The sequence below is a fragment of the Pteropus vampyrus genome, unplaced genomic scaffold (assembly GCF_000151845.1).
Source record: "Pteropus vampyrus isolate Shadow unplaced genomic scaffold, Pvam_2.0 Scaffold56, whole genome shotgun sequence".
Taxonomy (NCBI): domain Eukaryota; kingdom Metazoa; phylum Chordata; class Mammalia; order Chiroptera; family Pteropodidae; genus Pteropus; species Pteropus vampyrus.
The window spans coordinates 5,578,834-5,596,389 of NW_011888837.1; the positions used below are offsets into that span (position 1 = coordinate 5,578,834).

General features: G+C 34.0%; 1 protein-coding gene across 2 annotated transcripts in view; it reads right to left on the reverse strand.

Moving 5' to 3' along the window:
- CNOT6L (CCR4-NOT transcription complex subunit 6 like) overlaps positions 1 to 17,482 on the reverse strand; it is a 99,670-nt gene extending 82,188 nt beyond the window's left edge. Inside the window, exon 1 of one of the 2 annotated variants that reach the window (XM_011360581.2) lies at positions 17,344 to 17,482. In XM_011360581.2, the coding sequence (XP_011358883.1) occupies positions 17,344 to 17,348 (5 nt within the window). In that variant the 5' untranslated portion in view covers positions 17,349 to 17,482. Of the gene's footprint in view, positions 1 to 17,013; positions 17,045 to 17,343 lie in introns of those variants that run through there. The other variant, XM_023530885.1, reaches the window with a different exon arrangement.
- Positions 17,483 to 17,556: the final 74 nt, after the last annotated feature.

The following is a 17,556-nucleotide window of genomic DNA, read 5'->3' on the forward strand; positions in this document are numbered from 1 at the left end:
ACAAAGACCTCTCAAAACTTAATAAGAAAAACTTTTAATGGACAAAACATTTTAACATATACTTCACCAAAAATGATATAGGCAGATAAGCACATAAGATACTCAAAGTCATTAGGGACATGAAAATTAAACCATGCTAAGATATCACAACATCTACTACAATGGCTAGAATTAAAAAGACTGTCCAGGCAAGAATGTGGAACTGGAACTCCCATACACTACAGATAAAAATGAAAAAGAGCAAAACTTTGAAAAATAGTTTTGCAGTTTCCTAAATATATACCTATCAGAGGACCCAGATATTTCACTCCTAGACACTTAACCAAGAAAAATGAAAACATATGTCCAAAAAGACTCAACTGATTCCAAATGTTCTTAGTTTTACCTGTAATAGCCCGAAACTGGAAACAACCCAATGTCTATCAACAGGCTAACAGATAAACAAAACGTGGTAAATACAAACGATGAAATATTACTCAACAATAACAAGGAATGACGTATTGATACACATGACGACATGAATAAATTTCAAAATAATTTTGCTGAGTGAAAGAAAACAACTTTAATAATTTCAGAAAACTGATTCATATTCAAATTGATTTTCAAAAACTGACCTAGAAGCAGGGGAGTTGAGGAGAAGGTCCCGTACAGGTTTTGATTTTAAAACAGCCCAGCACAAGTCTTATACATTAATAAGTTTTTAGTGCTATTTGTTTTTCTTATGCATAGCCCCCTCAGAAACCCCAATGAGACAAGTACAATCCTAACTAGCAGGATGTATGGAGAGATAACAGTCTGGTTAGAGGAATACCCAAATCCTAATACTATCATACCCTAAATCCAAGCAGCCTGAATGGAGTACATAGTGACTTGGAAACAGTTCGTTTTTCTGACATAGGAACAACAAATGTAACGCCCATTACAGTGTAGCTTAGAGATAACACAAAGGAAACCATGTTCCCATGTCACTAAAGAATTCTCACACCAGCAGTTCCTCTCTTTCATTTTCTACTTCAGTAACAAATACAGACACTGAAAAAATAAATAAGAAAAACAGTTTGGGATTTTTTATTTGTACTCTTGTTCTCTAAATTCTCTGTCAGCCTAACTCCAATTGTGCTTACATCCCTCTGAGGACAACTGTTAAGACATCTAGGTAAGCAAGGAAAAAAAAAACAGAACAGAGAACAAAGTTTCTACCCTGTTATTTACTCAAGATGCTATTATGTAGTTAAGAAAAATCTATCCAATACATCTGGCATGTGTCCAAGAAGAAACATGAGGGTATCTGTTTATTCTCCAGCAAGGTCACTTGCTGTATCTGACTGCTGTAAATTCCCCTTGAGTTCCTCTCTTTTCCATTATATTTAACCTACTAAAGTTAAGTGGCACAGGAAAAGACAAAAGCAAGAGTACTCTATTCACAAAGATGTCTATAATTTAAGATCAGAAAGTTTACTGCAAGTATTCTCCTAAAATTGCTAATCAATAACAAGTACTGTATTCTCCTAAAACAACTGTCGGTGCAACCTGAAAGATGAATACACAAGAATACACAGCACAGTTCTCAAACCCACCAGAAATGAAAACATCTCTGCTGCTATAAATTCAAGAGTAAATATGGTCAGACCCAAACTAAGACAAGTTAGAAGGGTCACAGATCATCTAGATAAACCACATTGCTAAAAAGTATATCAAGAGTATGAGAGTTCCTATAAAAGTAACAAATCCACTAGAAAAACTGGATTCAGTCTAACATGTTTGAATGTGTAAAAAACTGAAGTTATATTCTAAAACGTCATTAAAAAAACAAAATACTTTTTTTTTCCTTCTCCTACCCTCCAATTTCAGGATCTCCTTCTAGTAGTTTACAAAATCAAAGAATTGAGTAATACTTCACAAATATAACGTCTTAAGTTTGTTTATAAAACAAAATATTGTCTACGTATAAACTAAGAACATATTGCATCAAGAAAATATAAACACTAATTCAAGAAACTATTTGGTTTCTGTTACTAGAAAATAATTGGAGTATAAAAAATTAAGAATTTAACTCATGTCTATAATTTTCATAATGAATAGCTTTTCTAATTATTTTAGCTTTTCTGTTTCTTTGGAAAATAATTTAATGAAATCTTGAGTACAAAGTTGAGTGATAATGAAAGTCTAAGAGTAACCATAACAGCGGCCCCACACTTTTGACCTGAATCAAATACTACAATGCTTCAGCATTAGATGTACACCGCAAAATATACAAAAAAAAAAAAAAAAAAGTGTTAAACTAGTTTTACTTTATCTGAGAACCAGGGTTTAGAATTTGGAAAAAGCCATATCCAAAACTACAAGGCTCCATTAAAAAGAGTGGCATAAAACAGAAAAATCTTAGTAACCAAACTCTAGGATTAAACTTGGTAAAGCACAGAGATAAACTCCATCTTGGAAAGGGTTCTAAGGTGCCAACAACTTAATTATAAAAGAATTTAAAAGGCAGGGATAATGCTGAGTCACATTGATCCAAAACAGATAGTGCTAAACAACAGAGATAATCCTTAGCTTTTCGGCATGAATAAATGCCTAATGAGAGTACCCACTCTACTCATATAAACGACTGCCAAGAAGGTGGTGCTTTGTACTAAGGGGAAAAGGTTTGAAGGGGAGGGGTGTCAGCTACCTAAAATAGTTACTTACAAGGATAAAGAATAAGAGAGAACTCAGAAAAGCTTTGAGTCAAGCTTGGTTCCAGGAAAAGGATACTTTGGCCCTATGTGAAAGCAAAAACCAGCCATTGTAAAATAGATATCCAGATTTTGTCAGCAGAAGGAAGAGTATTGTTCATCATTTCCCACAAAGGGAGTAGAGCCTTTAACTTGGATTCCTAGTTTTTCCTGGCAAGTAGATACTGTGCAAAAGCAACAAAGCAAACTAAATATAAAACTCTTCTGAATTTCAATACTGCAGTCAAATGCCAACTTCACAAACTCATCAAAGGTCACAGAGAAACAAATTTCCTGTTTTGTTACTTAAACTCATTACCTTCCTCCTGAGCTAACCAATACAGAATTTCCTTCTTGTTTTTGAGGCTGACAAAATGAGGACAGTATACTTACAACATACTAGGAATGACAGAAGTGACTCAGAGTCAAGGAATAGAATTTGATACGAATTTCTAAAACCCAGCTGCACACAATCCATGTCTATTACTTCCTCATTTGAGTAAGAATTAAACATTATTAACTTTTAAAAACTTTATTTTGAGATTGTTTCACAAAAAAAGAAAACGAAAACATAATGCTTTAAAACATCAAAAATCCATTATTTTTAATTATGAGAACTGTGTTCTCTGCCCCCAAAAACCTTAGTCTATGAAAGATGAGAAAAATGTAAACAATGTCTACTATGTGTAAACATTCATTTATTTCCCATCTCCCCTCTAAAATGGGTTTAAGGTTGCATTCCACAAAAGATATATAACAATGCTTATGAACAACTGTAATTTAATAAAGAAATGTATATAAATTCCATAATAGTAAGAATAAAATTCAATTGGAGCAGTTCTTGATCAGGCTGATGACTGTGAAAAGTGCTACAAGTATTGTAATTTGTAACTAGTAGTAAAAATAACCTAAATTGTGTACGAATTATACACACAATATAAATATACTATATATGTGTTACTATTGCTACCCCTATGCTCTTACTAGCATTCTAACAATGAGAGAAAAAGTTATAACTACTTCTCTAAGATATTATAAATAATGATGGATACATGCTGCCTATGCATATATCATCCTTAGTGTATGTTATATGGTTTTATTTAGTCCTCATCTATTAAAATGTGGCTTTCTCTCATTACTCTAATGAAAAATGTTCTCATTAAACATATTTTACTTGGAACTTCTAAATCGATTTGCAAATCCCTTTTCAGTCAGTACTCATCCTGCATGGCTTCTCCGGGTTTGAAAACTGAAGACTACCCTCTATTTTTTGAAACTTCTCCTTCACTTATCTTTTGAATCAGATTTTTAAATTGGCTGAAGAAAGATAAGAGTTTGAGTGGGAGAGAGAAGAAACTATGCCCAGTCTATGTCCTGATACTATGCAAAACGATTTCACACATTATCGTATTTAATTTCATTAAAATTATAAACTGTGTATTATTAATTGCCATCTTACCAATGAGGAAGTTGAACTACAAAGAAATTGTGAAATATCCAACACTTATCATAGCTAATAAGTGACTGGAATGGAATTTGAACATGAGTAAGTCTAACTACAAAATCGAAGCTTCTATTAAACCATAACAAGTTTAATTTTGGACATTTCTAGAAGAAAATGCAAGACAATCATCTCACAATGGTGGGGTGCAGAAAACTTTTCCAAGTAAGGTAAAGATCTAAAGAGAAAGAATGACAGATTAAACAACATAAAAAATTTTCATGTCCACAAGGAAAGACTAAAGTCATAAACCCAAAGATAAAGAGGAAACCAGAGCAAAAGGCCTCTGTAATATTCATAATGGACAGGAAGGTAATGTTTCTAAAATATAAACAGCTCTTACAAATGAATTTTTAAAAAATGTAAACACCCCAATAGAAAATTTGGGGTAAAGATCATGATGACACAAATTACAAAAGAATACATACAGTGGCCCAAAAAGGGGGGGAAAGGGAATATAACCCCAATATTAATAAAAAAATTTGCGAATTAAAAATGATATGCACAGCTAATTTTGAATAAAAGCCTGATCAAAAAGACAGTGAGAAAAATATGATATGCTACATATATTCTTTATTATCAGAAGGGCAAAGATTAACAATGTGAATAAGAATTTGGGGAAACAAGCAATCATTACACAACTGGTGGGAATGTAATATTTTGCAACACTTTCTGAAGGGCAATCTGACAAGATGTATCAATTTCTAAATGTGCAGTCATTTTAATCCAGCATGTCTACTTCTAGAAATTTATCTTTTAAAAAAGTGTACAAAGGTGCATATACAAGTCTTCACTGCATTATTGTTGATAATTGCCAAAGCTAAAGAAATCAACCGCGAATTAACAGGAGACCAAATTATAGCACATCAATAAAATTGATTACATTTAGCCATTAAAAAAAACATATTTTGTGGAAATGCAATGATGCAGCTGCTGTGAAAAAGTTTGCCAATTTCTCAAAAAGTTAAACATAGAATTATCATATAAGTCAGTAATTCTACTCCTAGTTACATACCCAAGGAAGTAAAAACATGTGTCCCCACAAAAACTAATACATAAATGTTCATAGCAGATTTACAATAGCCAGAAGGTAAAAACAACCCAAATGTACATCAGCTAATGAAAAGATGGACAAGATATGGTATATCCACACAACGGCATATTATTTAGCCACAAAAAGGAATAAAATAGTGTTACATGCTACAACATAAAATAATCTTGAAAACATGGTAAGCGAAAGAAGCCAGACACAACAGGTCAAATATTTTATGATTCCATTTACATAAAATGCCTAGAATAGGCAAATCCACAGAAACAGAAAGTAGACTGGTGGTTGCTAGCAGATGGTAGAATGGGCAAATTAGAACTAATAGGTATGAGGTTTCTTTTGAGGATGATGGAAATATTGTAGAAGTAGATAGTAGTGGTGTTCATAACATAGTTGAAATACTTTAAAATGGTGAATTTTGTGTTATATGACATATATCTCAATTTTTTAATGCTATAAATTTTTAAAGATGAGGCATATCTATTGATGGGAAAATGGCCATATGTTTTTAAATTTAAAAAGCAAGTTAAAAAAACAGTATAACAGTATGATTCTATTTCTGTATGTTTATGTAGCTATATAAATACATATTGCCCAGAAACAGATACTGGTACTACATATATTACACTACTAACAGTCTTGATTGCCATGAGATAGGATAACCAGAAAATTATGCTCTTCAGCATTTTATTTTTCACACAAAAAACACGTTATTTCCAAAAAGCAGACAAAAAAAAAATTACTATCTGCAAAGAAAAGTACAGTACTATGACAAAAATACAGACTAGATTGAAACCAGGAGACAATACAAGTAAAGATTATTAACCTGGGGTCCATAAACTTCATCACCTGGGGTCCATAAACTTCATCATAAACTTCATCATAAAAATTACATCACCATTTTCACTAATAGACCTAGACAACCTACCATAATATTAACAGTAACTATGATTTCTGTCACTAACGTATTATTTTTATCACATTAGAGTTGCTATAGATATCTAAAAATACCATCTATATATCACTACTTCAAAATTATGGTAGTTATTAGACTCACTGCCATATCTTGTTATTTAAATGCATTGATTAAAGAGCACATATATTATCGTAAATTTGTTTTTATATATTCTAGTATTTTAATAACAACTTTTTTTCATTCATTCACTTAAAATGAGGCTCCACAGCCTTCACCAGGCTGCCAAAAAGTCCATACCACCACCATCTACCCACAGCCAAACACAGCACCCATGCATGAGAAGCAGGAAGGGAAACCAATCATGAGGACATTGTACTTACTCAGGCATATTGTCTCCTTCTGATTTCTCAGTCATCTCTCTGACTTCTTTCTTTATATTCAATCACCAGTGTCACTTAAAAGCTTTCTTTTTCTATCCTAATGACACAGATCTATTTCTTGATTTATTACTTCATATGTTAACTCTTTAAAAAGAGCCTCCCTTCTCCCATTCTGATCTCAACTGATTCTGCATACCTCAATCAGATTAATCTTAAAAAATTGTTTTCAAACTGCTACCAACCTGCTCAAAATCACTCAATGTTCCCAATGTCTTTAAAAGTAGTACTGATAATTATGAGATTCTAGAGACACATATGCAGTAACTATTAATCAAAACTATCATATACCTATGCCTTAAAAAATATAATCTTTAAAAAAACATTTTAAGACATTATAACATAAAACTCAGGTATTAATAAGAGAACCTCGATTTACAGATGTAAAAAAACACTCGCTGCTGTATGGTTGAACCTAAGATAAAATTGTAACTCCTTACTCAGGTATTTGAACTCCTCTATAATCACCAGGCTCCAATTTACTTTATCAGCCTCGTTCCCACTGAAGCTATGGAAGGTTATCTAGAATTAACTCAATTTCCCTCTCATCCTTGAATCCAGACTCACGTCTTTCTGCTACTGCATATTTCTTGATATAATTTCTACCACTCTCAATGCCATTAGATTATTCATTCATTTAATAAACAGTTACTAAGGTCATAAAATACACCAAACACTTACTATATAGTAGGGGTTAAGCCATAAAGGTGAGGTATCTGTGCCCTTAAAAACTCACAATCTAATGTAAAAGCAGGTAAACACAAGACAATGTGGTAAACGTTATGAAAGAGGAATGCACAGGATTCTAGGGGAACACAAAGAAAGAGCATAAAGCACATACTATAAGTGTCTGGCAAGGTTTCCCAGAGTAGGGAGCACTTGAGGTGGATTATCAAAATCACTGAGGTCATAAAATATTGCAGGCACAGATAAAGCATAAACCAGGCTATAAGCCACTCAGGATAGCTAGGCTAGGGAATGTTCAAAAGAAAGGAGTAGTAATAAATGATAAAACTGGAGAGGTACACAAGGACAAGATCATGAGGAGTCTTACACGTAGTACTATGAAATCTCCATTTTATTTTAAAAGCAGTAAGAGGCAGCAGGATATCCTGGAAAGTATAAAGATTTAGGAATTCTAATGACCTAAATCTGAATTCAGGCTCTGACTTTTACTTGCCTTGTGACTTTCATCAAATTTGCCTAAGCTTCAGTTTCCTCAACTATAAAATAAGGATTAATATAAAGTTTGCCAATATTCTAATAAGAAGTTAATTCACATGAATCTCCTAGCACAGGGATCAGCAAAGCCAGAAATAAATGGTTTTACATCCTTAAGGGATTGTTAAAAGAAAAAACTACAACAAAAACAAAGAATATAGGAGATCTTTTGTGACCCAAAAAGCCAAAATATTTACTCTACGTGGCCTTTTACATTAGAAAAATTTGCCAATTCCTACACTTATACATAATAGGCAACCAAAATATAGTAACTATAATCATTGAAGCATTTTATGTAGAGAATTTAAGCAATGTCCTTTTTAGAATTTTATAAGAATTTCTCTGGTAACAATGAATACAAAGGAAAAGAAGTAAAAGGAGTAAAAATGGATGCTGGGAAATAAGCAAGGAGGATATTGCAATAATCCACTAACTTTTCCTTTCCTTCCTTCTCTGAACTCTAAAACTAAGATCAACTTCTACACCTTTATCTCTGTAGATTACAAACCCATATGTACTCTGTATGTTATAGCACTTAATGTTCTTTGTCACTTACCATATTCTGCCTTCACTTTTGCTATTTATCCAAGGATAAATCCTCTATACGTTTAAGTAGTGTAAGGGTAAGTATTTTAGAGTCAAACATCCTGTTTTAAATATTATTTTAACCAATATTTAAGACTTATTTTTTAACTTATATGTCTCCTAATAAGAAACAGTAATAGCTAACATATATAGAACTTTTTAGTTTAGTTTTGTTTTCTTACTACAGGTGTCACATACTATTCTATGCACTTTATAGGTATTATTTCATTTAATCCTCACAATAACCTTGTAAGATAAGGACTATTATCTCTCTATTACAGATGAGGAAATTGAAGCATGGAGAAATTAAACAAGTTTCCTAAGAGCTAGAAAGTGAAAGATCCAAAGCTCATATTCTTAACCAGATACAGAATGAGAATCATACTGTCTAAATCACAGGATTTTTATGAAGACTAATTTAAATTACATATTTAAAGAGAAGTAGATGGCTTTTCATAGTCCTTAGTACTCAGTAGTCCAATAAATATTATTTCCATCTCCTGGTAGAAAAGACTATTTTCTAAACTTCGTTTTAGTCCCCAGAACCCTGTATACAGCTTATAGCTAGCAGATGCATAATAAATATTTATTAATATATTTTTGGTGATCAAATTCTTGCACTATATCAAGGTTATCATTCTGTATGTAATTCACAATATATTATTTCACAAATTTACATGTAGATGCTAAAGAAGACTGCATTAAATATAAACCAATAGCAGAACATACTCTGTAGGTTTTTTTGTTATGTTTAAATGCAAACATTAAGATCAGAGAGCAATAAATATATATGTAGTCTTTGTACAGAACCGTTAAAGTTGGTATATACTAAATTTAGTTCTATTCTCTTAGTAGTATTTGTAACTGGTATTATATAACTCTGATCCATATTACTTATGTAGGGAATCTATTTAAATAATTTGGGAAGAGAAAAATAAAATTTCAAACTGTAAGATTAGAGAGAGAGGTTCTCTCTGCAAAAAAAATGAATATAAGGAAGATAAAGTGGTTATAACTTCTATTTTGTGTCACCATTTCTAGTGTTAATATATGAAAACAATATGAAAGGCCAAAATTACTAGGTTTCTATTCAGTATGAATGATGAGTCTCTAATGCAGCAAAGTGAACTAATTTCTTTGAAAAAGTTACAAATAAATTTTCATTTGTAATGAGATGTTAAAGTTGATTGAAAAAAAAAAAAGAAAAGTAATAACCTTGCTACAAAAGAGAATACAAAACAAAAATTAAATTACCAAATTCCAATTCTGCCTTAACAGGAAGATTCTTAGCTAAACCCTAAGTTATTTAACTTCTGAGACTTATAACATGAAGGAAAGAAATAAAATTTTAAAAATATATATTTATCTAATTAGAATGTACCTGCATGGAAACACAATTAAAGTTTTAAAAATCAAACAAAGGGTAATCACCACATCAAGTGAAACATAACCTTACCTTGTAAAACAAAATTTCCAAAGAAAGCTATTAAATTTTTTAAGAAAACTTACAAAAACAAAACCACTGATGCCAAAATGTTTTGGAAAGTCAGGTGACAGCCAGGTTCAAAGTAAACATGGAATTCTTCATAACCATACCCTCGATATCACAAAAATTTGTTCCCTTTTTTAAAATTCTATGATTAGCACTTTATTTACGATTTAGTATTCTCTCTGCTCCCTGTGTTGTTTTCCCCTTCAATCTAGCTACCAAAAAAAACAAAAAACAAAAAAAAAACCTCCAGTATTTAAAAAATAAATAAATAAATAAACCAATATTCTCCATTGCTCAAGAAATCTGAATTATTCAGAAAATCTTCAGTAAACAATTACAGGCCCACCTGTATGGATCAATGAGAAGACAATTAGCATTAAAGGAGTAGGGTGGGGAAGGAGGGAAAAAGAGGGGGGGAAAAGCCAGTCCCTCTTTTCTAAACAAGTTAAACATTATTATTCCCACTCATTACTGGACATAGCATCTTCAATTTTCTAATCCACATTTCATAGTTCCAGTAAAACTCAACCCTAACTCCTCTTCAACCAACTGGGAATAGAAGGGAACTTCCTCAACATGATAAAAGGCATCTGTGAAAACCCCACAGCTAATACACTTAATAGTCAAAGACTGCAGGCTTTCCCCCCAAGATCAGGAACAAGACAAGGATTTCTGCTCTTGACACTTCTTTTCAACAATGTATTAGAGATTTAAACCAGGACAATCGGGCATGAAATAAAATACATCCAGATTGGAAAAGTAAAACTATATTTATTTGTAGATGGCATGATCCTTGTTATACAGAAAATCTTACAGAATCCACTAAAAATCCATTAGAACACATAAACAAGTTTGGCAAGGCTGCAAAATACAAAATTGATACACAAAGATCAACTGTATTTTTATACACTTGCAGTGAACCCAAAAATCGAATTAAGAAAACAATTCAAAAAAGAAAAAAAAAAAGCAAAAGAAAACAATTCTATTTACAATCACATCTAAAAGAGTAAAATATTTAGGAATAAATGCAACAATTTTAAAATTCTCTGAACGCTGCAAAACATTGTTGAAATAAATCAAAGAAGATCAAAATAAATGGAAAGATCCCATGTTTGTGAATAGGAAGATTTAATATTTTTAAGATGGCAGTGCTCCCCAAAATGATCTATAGATTTAACACAATGCCTATCAAAATCCCAGCTGGCTTCTACACAGTAATTGACAAGGTAATCTTAAAATTCAAATGGAAATACAAGACCCCAAATAGTCAAAACAATCTTGAAAAAGAAGAACAAAGTTGGAGGACTCATACTTCTTAATTACAAAGCTAAAGCAGTCAAGACAGTACTGGTATAGGCAAAATTATATAGATCAATGGAATAAAATTGAAAGTCCAGAAATAAACCTCACATTTAATTTTAATTGGTTTTTGATGAGTGACAAGACAATGCTATCAAGAGAAAGAATAGTCTTTTCGACAAATGGTACTGAACAACTGGATATCCACATGCAAAGGAATAATATTAGACTCCCTACATCAAGCCATATACGGTTAATTAACTCAAAATAGATCAAAGATCTAAATATAATAGCTAAAACTATAAAAAACAGGATAAAACAGAAAAATAAATCTTTGTGAGCTTAGATTAGTAAATGATTTCTTAGATATGACACCAAAAGCACAAGCAACAAGAAAAAATAAACTAGACTTCATCAAAATTAAAAACTTTCATTCTTAAAAGGCCATCAGCAAAGTGAAAAGACAACTTACTAAATGGGGGGAAATATTTACAAATCACATACGTGATAAGGGTCCTGTATCTATAATATACAGAGGACTCTTACAACTCAATAAAAATAAAAAAACAATTTAAAAATGGGCAAAAGATCTGAATATACATCTCTCAAAAAGAGATACGCAAATAGCCAATAAGGAAATGAAAAGATGCTCAGCTTCATTAGGGAAATGCAAATCAAAATCACAATGAGATACTACTTAATGCCCACTAGGAGAGCTATGATCGAAAAGATAACAAAGTTGGCAAGGATTTACAGGAACTGGAGCCCTTGTACTCACTGTTGGAAGAGATGTGAAATGGTGAGGCTGCTTTGGAAAACACTCTGAAAATTTGTCAAGAGTTGAAACATAGAGGTACCATGTGATCCAGCAATTCCACTCCTAGGCATATACGCAAGAAAACTAAAAAAACTATACACTCGAAATCTTACACATGACTGTTCATAGCACAATTTACAATAGGCAAAAAGTAGAAACAACCCAAATGCTCATCAGCTGATAAAACAAGATGTGGTATATCCATACAATGGCATATTATGCAGTCATAAAAAGAATGAAGTACATATGCAAATGTACCTGGAAAACAGGGAAAGTAAAAGAAGACCACATATTCTATTATGATTCCATTTGTATAAAATGTCCAGAAGAGGCAATATATAGTCAGGAAATAGAAAAGTAAAATAGAAAAGCCAATATATAGTCAGGAAATAGAAAAGTAAAATAGAAAAGCCTAGCCTAAGAGTGTGGGGAAATGACGGCTAACTCTTAAAAAATACAGAATTTATATTTCAGGTGATTAAAATGTTCTAAAATTGTGGTGATGGTTGCACAAATATGAAATATACTAAACACTACTGAGATATATATGTTAAATAGACTTCTATGGTAAGTGAATTATATCTCAAAAAAGCTGTTAACAAAAAAAAAACCTCTCAACTCTTTCCCTAAGTAATCCCTGACTTACCCACCATTCCATTTTGTTACTTCCTCTCACAATGTCTGTAAACAGTTCATTCTATGGAGACCTGCAGTTTATTGTTTTGAATAACTAGTTTTATCTCCCTTACTCATAAGCTCTGAGTTTCACGAGGATTTCTCCTACTTCTTTCATACTTCTCTTTAGAACTGAGTATAATAATAGGTACAAAATGGGCCCCTGGATAAGGTTTTTAATTTTCAAAATGCAAAATATTTACAAATATTTGCCACAGAGTTAACCAGACTACTCAAAAATCTTCATTTTGGAGACTATAGATATATATAAAACTCTCCAGACCCCCAAACTCTTCAGAATAAAAATAAGCATAGGTGGACCATGGAGCTGAGGTTTCACATTACAAGATTCCTAGGCAATGAAAGAATAAATTTCAATTCAATTAAAATTAAAGTTGTCCAGAGATAATATGCATTTAATTTAGTAGAGGTTTGGTGTCAGTACAGTTAAAGTTGAAGTATTTTCATCATAAAACATGAGTACAAGTTAATAATTAATCCTTTACTTCATGTTTACTTGATGATTTATTGTTCTAAGGATCACATATATTAATATAATGACATTAGAATTACAAAAATGGCCAAGAGCAAAGAATAAAACATGGTAAGGCCCACATAGATGATATTTTCTTAACATGTAAGTAATAATAATAATGTTTGAAATCAACAACAGAAAAAGAAAATCCAAAAAATATATTTTCCATGAAACTATACCCCAGAAACTGAAATTCAAAGTCAACTGATTTCAAAGTACAAAGAGAAACAACTCAAACAGCCAGAACCCAGTAGACCACAATGACAATAAGTGGATAGTTTAGGAGAGACCCACTAATGGTTATAAAATACATTTGTAATGTTCTCTGTAAAATATGTATCTTTAAATAGCTGAAGTTCCCTTGTCATTCAAATCCCTCATAGCAGAAAGTTCCTTCCTCCTCCTCCTCTTATGGCTTTTATTCCTTCCCTTCTCTTCTCCCTCCCCCTAATTTTACTCTTTGAAGATAGAAAACAATTTTTAAGAATTATAATTCATTTTTAGACATAATTTCATAAATATATGCTACCGTCTAAAATAACATCATGAAATGACCCAAGCTGTCCACTATCCAGAGACTACATTCCTATCTCCCTTGCATTTAAATAAGACTCTGACAAATTCTCACCAACAAAATATGGGCAGATGTTTGTCATTTTAAGTCTGGGGATTCTTAAGAAATAGTTTGTGGGTAATAGGCAGGGCTCCAAGGCCTTAGGGAATGGTGCAGTTATAAGACATAAGGAGTCTGGGTACCTAATTCCCAGATGGAGGAAAGTCACAAGTCTACTAACCAGGAGCACCTGCAGTGGACTGTTATATGAGCAAAATATAAACTTACATGTGTTATGTCATTGAAATTTTGGAGTGTAATTATTACCACAAGTAGCATTACTCAAACTAATAGACACACAAAGTTATAAGTATTTCAATTCCCACTAATTTAAGACAATCTTTGGAAAGATTGTTTAAAAGCCCATTTAAGTAACATTACATTAAAAACCTAAACAATTTGCCACCTTGATTTTGTTGGAACCTAATTCCTTTAAACAATAACAGCATGAGCATAATAATAAATTTTGCTGTCTACAAATCTTAATTTATTAATTTATCATCATTTTCATATTACAGAAATGTTTTCCTCAATTCTCCCAAATTAAAAAAAGTATGAGGTTTTAAAATACTATAACTCATAATGTCTAGTGAAAATTACCAAATACTTAAAGGCAAAATTCTATTTTGTTTTTAGAGTATTGAAAATTATCATTTATAATTTTAAGGGAATAATTCTTCCTTTAAATAACAACATGGCAGATAATTGTTTGTTGTAAATGCACACATACCTATAACACACTCACTTTAACAAAACCATGACATTTTGCATCCTAATAAAATTGTCCCTACTATCCTTCACAAAAATCCTTCACAAATTTGCTGAAATTTTAGCGCTTTGCTAGGTTTTTTTTAAAGTTTAATATTGCTAATATAAATAATGATATAAGACCTAACTAGGAAACTTGGCATTGGTAAACAAAGATATTACAAACTTAAGCCAATAAAACTTCTCTCATATTCTTTTTACTCTGGCTTCATCAAAAAAGGAGAGAAAAAATCATTTATTAATCTATTGCCTTTGCCTTAAACTCCGTACCATTATTTTTTCCACCACAATATAGTTAAAAGTAAATGAACAGAACATTTACTTCTCTACACAGAATAAAAATAGAAAATTATTTAAAGTTGATAGAAAATTTTTGCTTTCATTCAGGAACATATTACAAAGGTTTTGTTTACCAGAATCAGTCAACATAAACTAAAAGAATTATATAGCAATGTTTGTAGCACTTATACTTTGTGGACCTATATAAACTCTAGTTCTTTGATTCTTTTTAATGTTTGATTGTATTGGAACACACATGTGCTACATATAGCTTAAATATTTTTTTCCAGGGCTACATAGCAAGAACTCATTAAAAGAGTAATGAAACTGAGAGATAGCATATTAAAAAGTATGAAAAAGTATTAAGTATGACTGTACAGTCTCTATAAACTAGTACACTAGGCATTTTAATGAGTCTTATTTTTAGAAAAACAATTCTAAAATATATTAAGTTGTTTATCTATACCTTATGTATATCAAAGGACTCTGAAATGTTCTATTGTCTTGATTTTTAACTTAGTTACATAATACTGCTTTCAGTAATTAAATGAGTATTTGTACTTGTTTTTCAATGCCCACAGTCAGTACTGCAGGAGGAAGTAATACTTAACTAAGCATCTACTACGTGCCAAACATGTTTTTTCATTCTATCCTCAGACAACTTTACTATAAGTGTATTATCTCTTTATTGCAGATGAGAAACCAAAGGCTTATAGATATTGAAGTACCTTACCTTAGGTCAAACAGCTAAGAAAAATGGCACAGACTGAGTTCCAAGGTCTGTAAAACAGTCCTTGTCCCACTAAACTGGGTGTTGTTTTTCCAGTAATGGTCACAGAAAACAGCTATCCACCCCTCCTACTGTTACCCCACTTCCCAATGAACAGCACAGAACATTTCTTGGTGAGACCAGGTTCAGAAAGGACCAATCTCCGGCCATTATACAGAGTATGGCCTTCAAGGATCGAATATATTATCATGACTTTATCCATAGAGTTTTAGCTAGATGAGCTAACTAGATGCAAATGGAAAGAGGGTGAAGTAAAGTAAATTAACGAATAATTATCCAAATGGTATTTATATTTAATTCTCAAATGCACTGTACACCTATTGGCAGATTTCTCTTTATAGTTGCCTTTTACTAAGACTACTCTCAAAATAGATTTCCAGGAGCCCACGCTGAATAGACAATAGAGGCTGTTTGATCTGGATTTTGGAGACTGAGGGAAAACGTGTTTGTGCACAACTATCTTGATTGACAATTAAGATAACTAGAGGCAATAACGTATCTCCTAAAACGTAGTACTATGGTTCCAATGTGTACAAATGGCTCGGCTAAACTGCGTGAACATAAATCTATCTAAACAGCCTAAGCTAAATACCCAGCGGAGTTAAGGAGGATGACAGCTCCAGTAACTTCCTCATCCTCACCAACCTCCTCAGCTAGGCGTGTACACGCCTTTCCCCCTAGGAGGCAGGATAAAACAATTTTCAAATGCACAAAATCGATCCAATCCCATCAACAGCACAGGACAGGGAAGCCAGCTTCCATTTCTATTCCCCGCCCCTCCGAGAAAATATTTATCTTAAAAAAAAAGTATACAATTTACCAACCGTAAAGTATTTGCAACGAAAACTCAAAACATGTACTTAAGCCCTCCACGTAGCCTTAAGAAAAAAGTGAAAAGAAAAGATCTCGACACCGCGTATTCCCGAGATTTACTGCTTTGATTCACTTTCCCTCGGGTCCCACCGCTGGCCGGGGGAAGAGCTTGCAGTTCCAACGCCAAAATATGCTTTCGCCTCTCCTCAGGAGTCGCGGAGACGGCCGAGGCGACCGCAATCGGCACGTCCCGCCTCCGACCCTCACCTGCCCAGGCCCGAGAAAGCGTCCAGGGCCCGCGCGGTTCGGCAGCCCGGGATGCGTCCCGGGAGGCCCGCGGGAGGCGGGCGGGAGCGGAGGCGGTTAGGCCGCGCTGCAGGCCGGCGCGCTCCCTGCCGCGGCCCCGAGAACAGCGGCGCTGCCGGGACGCGCAGCTCTCCCGGCCCGGCTGCTGTACGTGTGCAGCACACACTCGCCCTACCCGGTTAGCCGCCGCGAAGCAGCTCTCACCTGCGAGGCTTCGGAGCCTCGGCCACAAAGGGGAGGGACACGCCACTTAGGGGTCCCGGATACAAGGATCCCGCCCCCAGAGTCCTGGACCTCTGACCCCCACCTCACCACACACACACACACACACACACACCCCGGAACCTTCGCCGCCTCTGACAGAGACATGGGTCATCCCCACACCCGACACACACCCTCAGGGCCGCCTCCCCGCCCGCCAAAGTCCCAACTTGCAGCCCACTCACACATTCGCCTTTCTCCAACCTCATTTCCCCAGAGGCGCGCTCCTCTTCCCAACACTCTTTATCCTACTCAGAGGTACAAAAACACTACCTCATTCTCTTCCTCTGGCCCAGGAGGAGCAACAGCAGCCATTTCCCCGCGGCAGAGGAAACACACACAAACACGCGCGCCCGCGCGCACCAGGCCCCCACAGATGCTTCCTCTCCAGAGCCGCGGCCGCAGACGCAAACACAAACACCCACGGGCGGGCCTCGCTCCCGCCCGCCCAGAAGGGAAGCCACCGGGGCCGGCAGGGCCCGGACC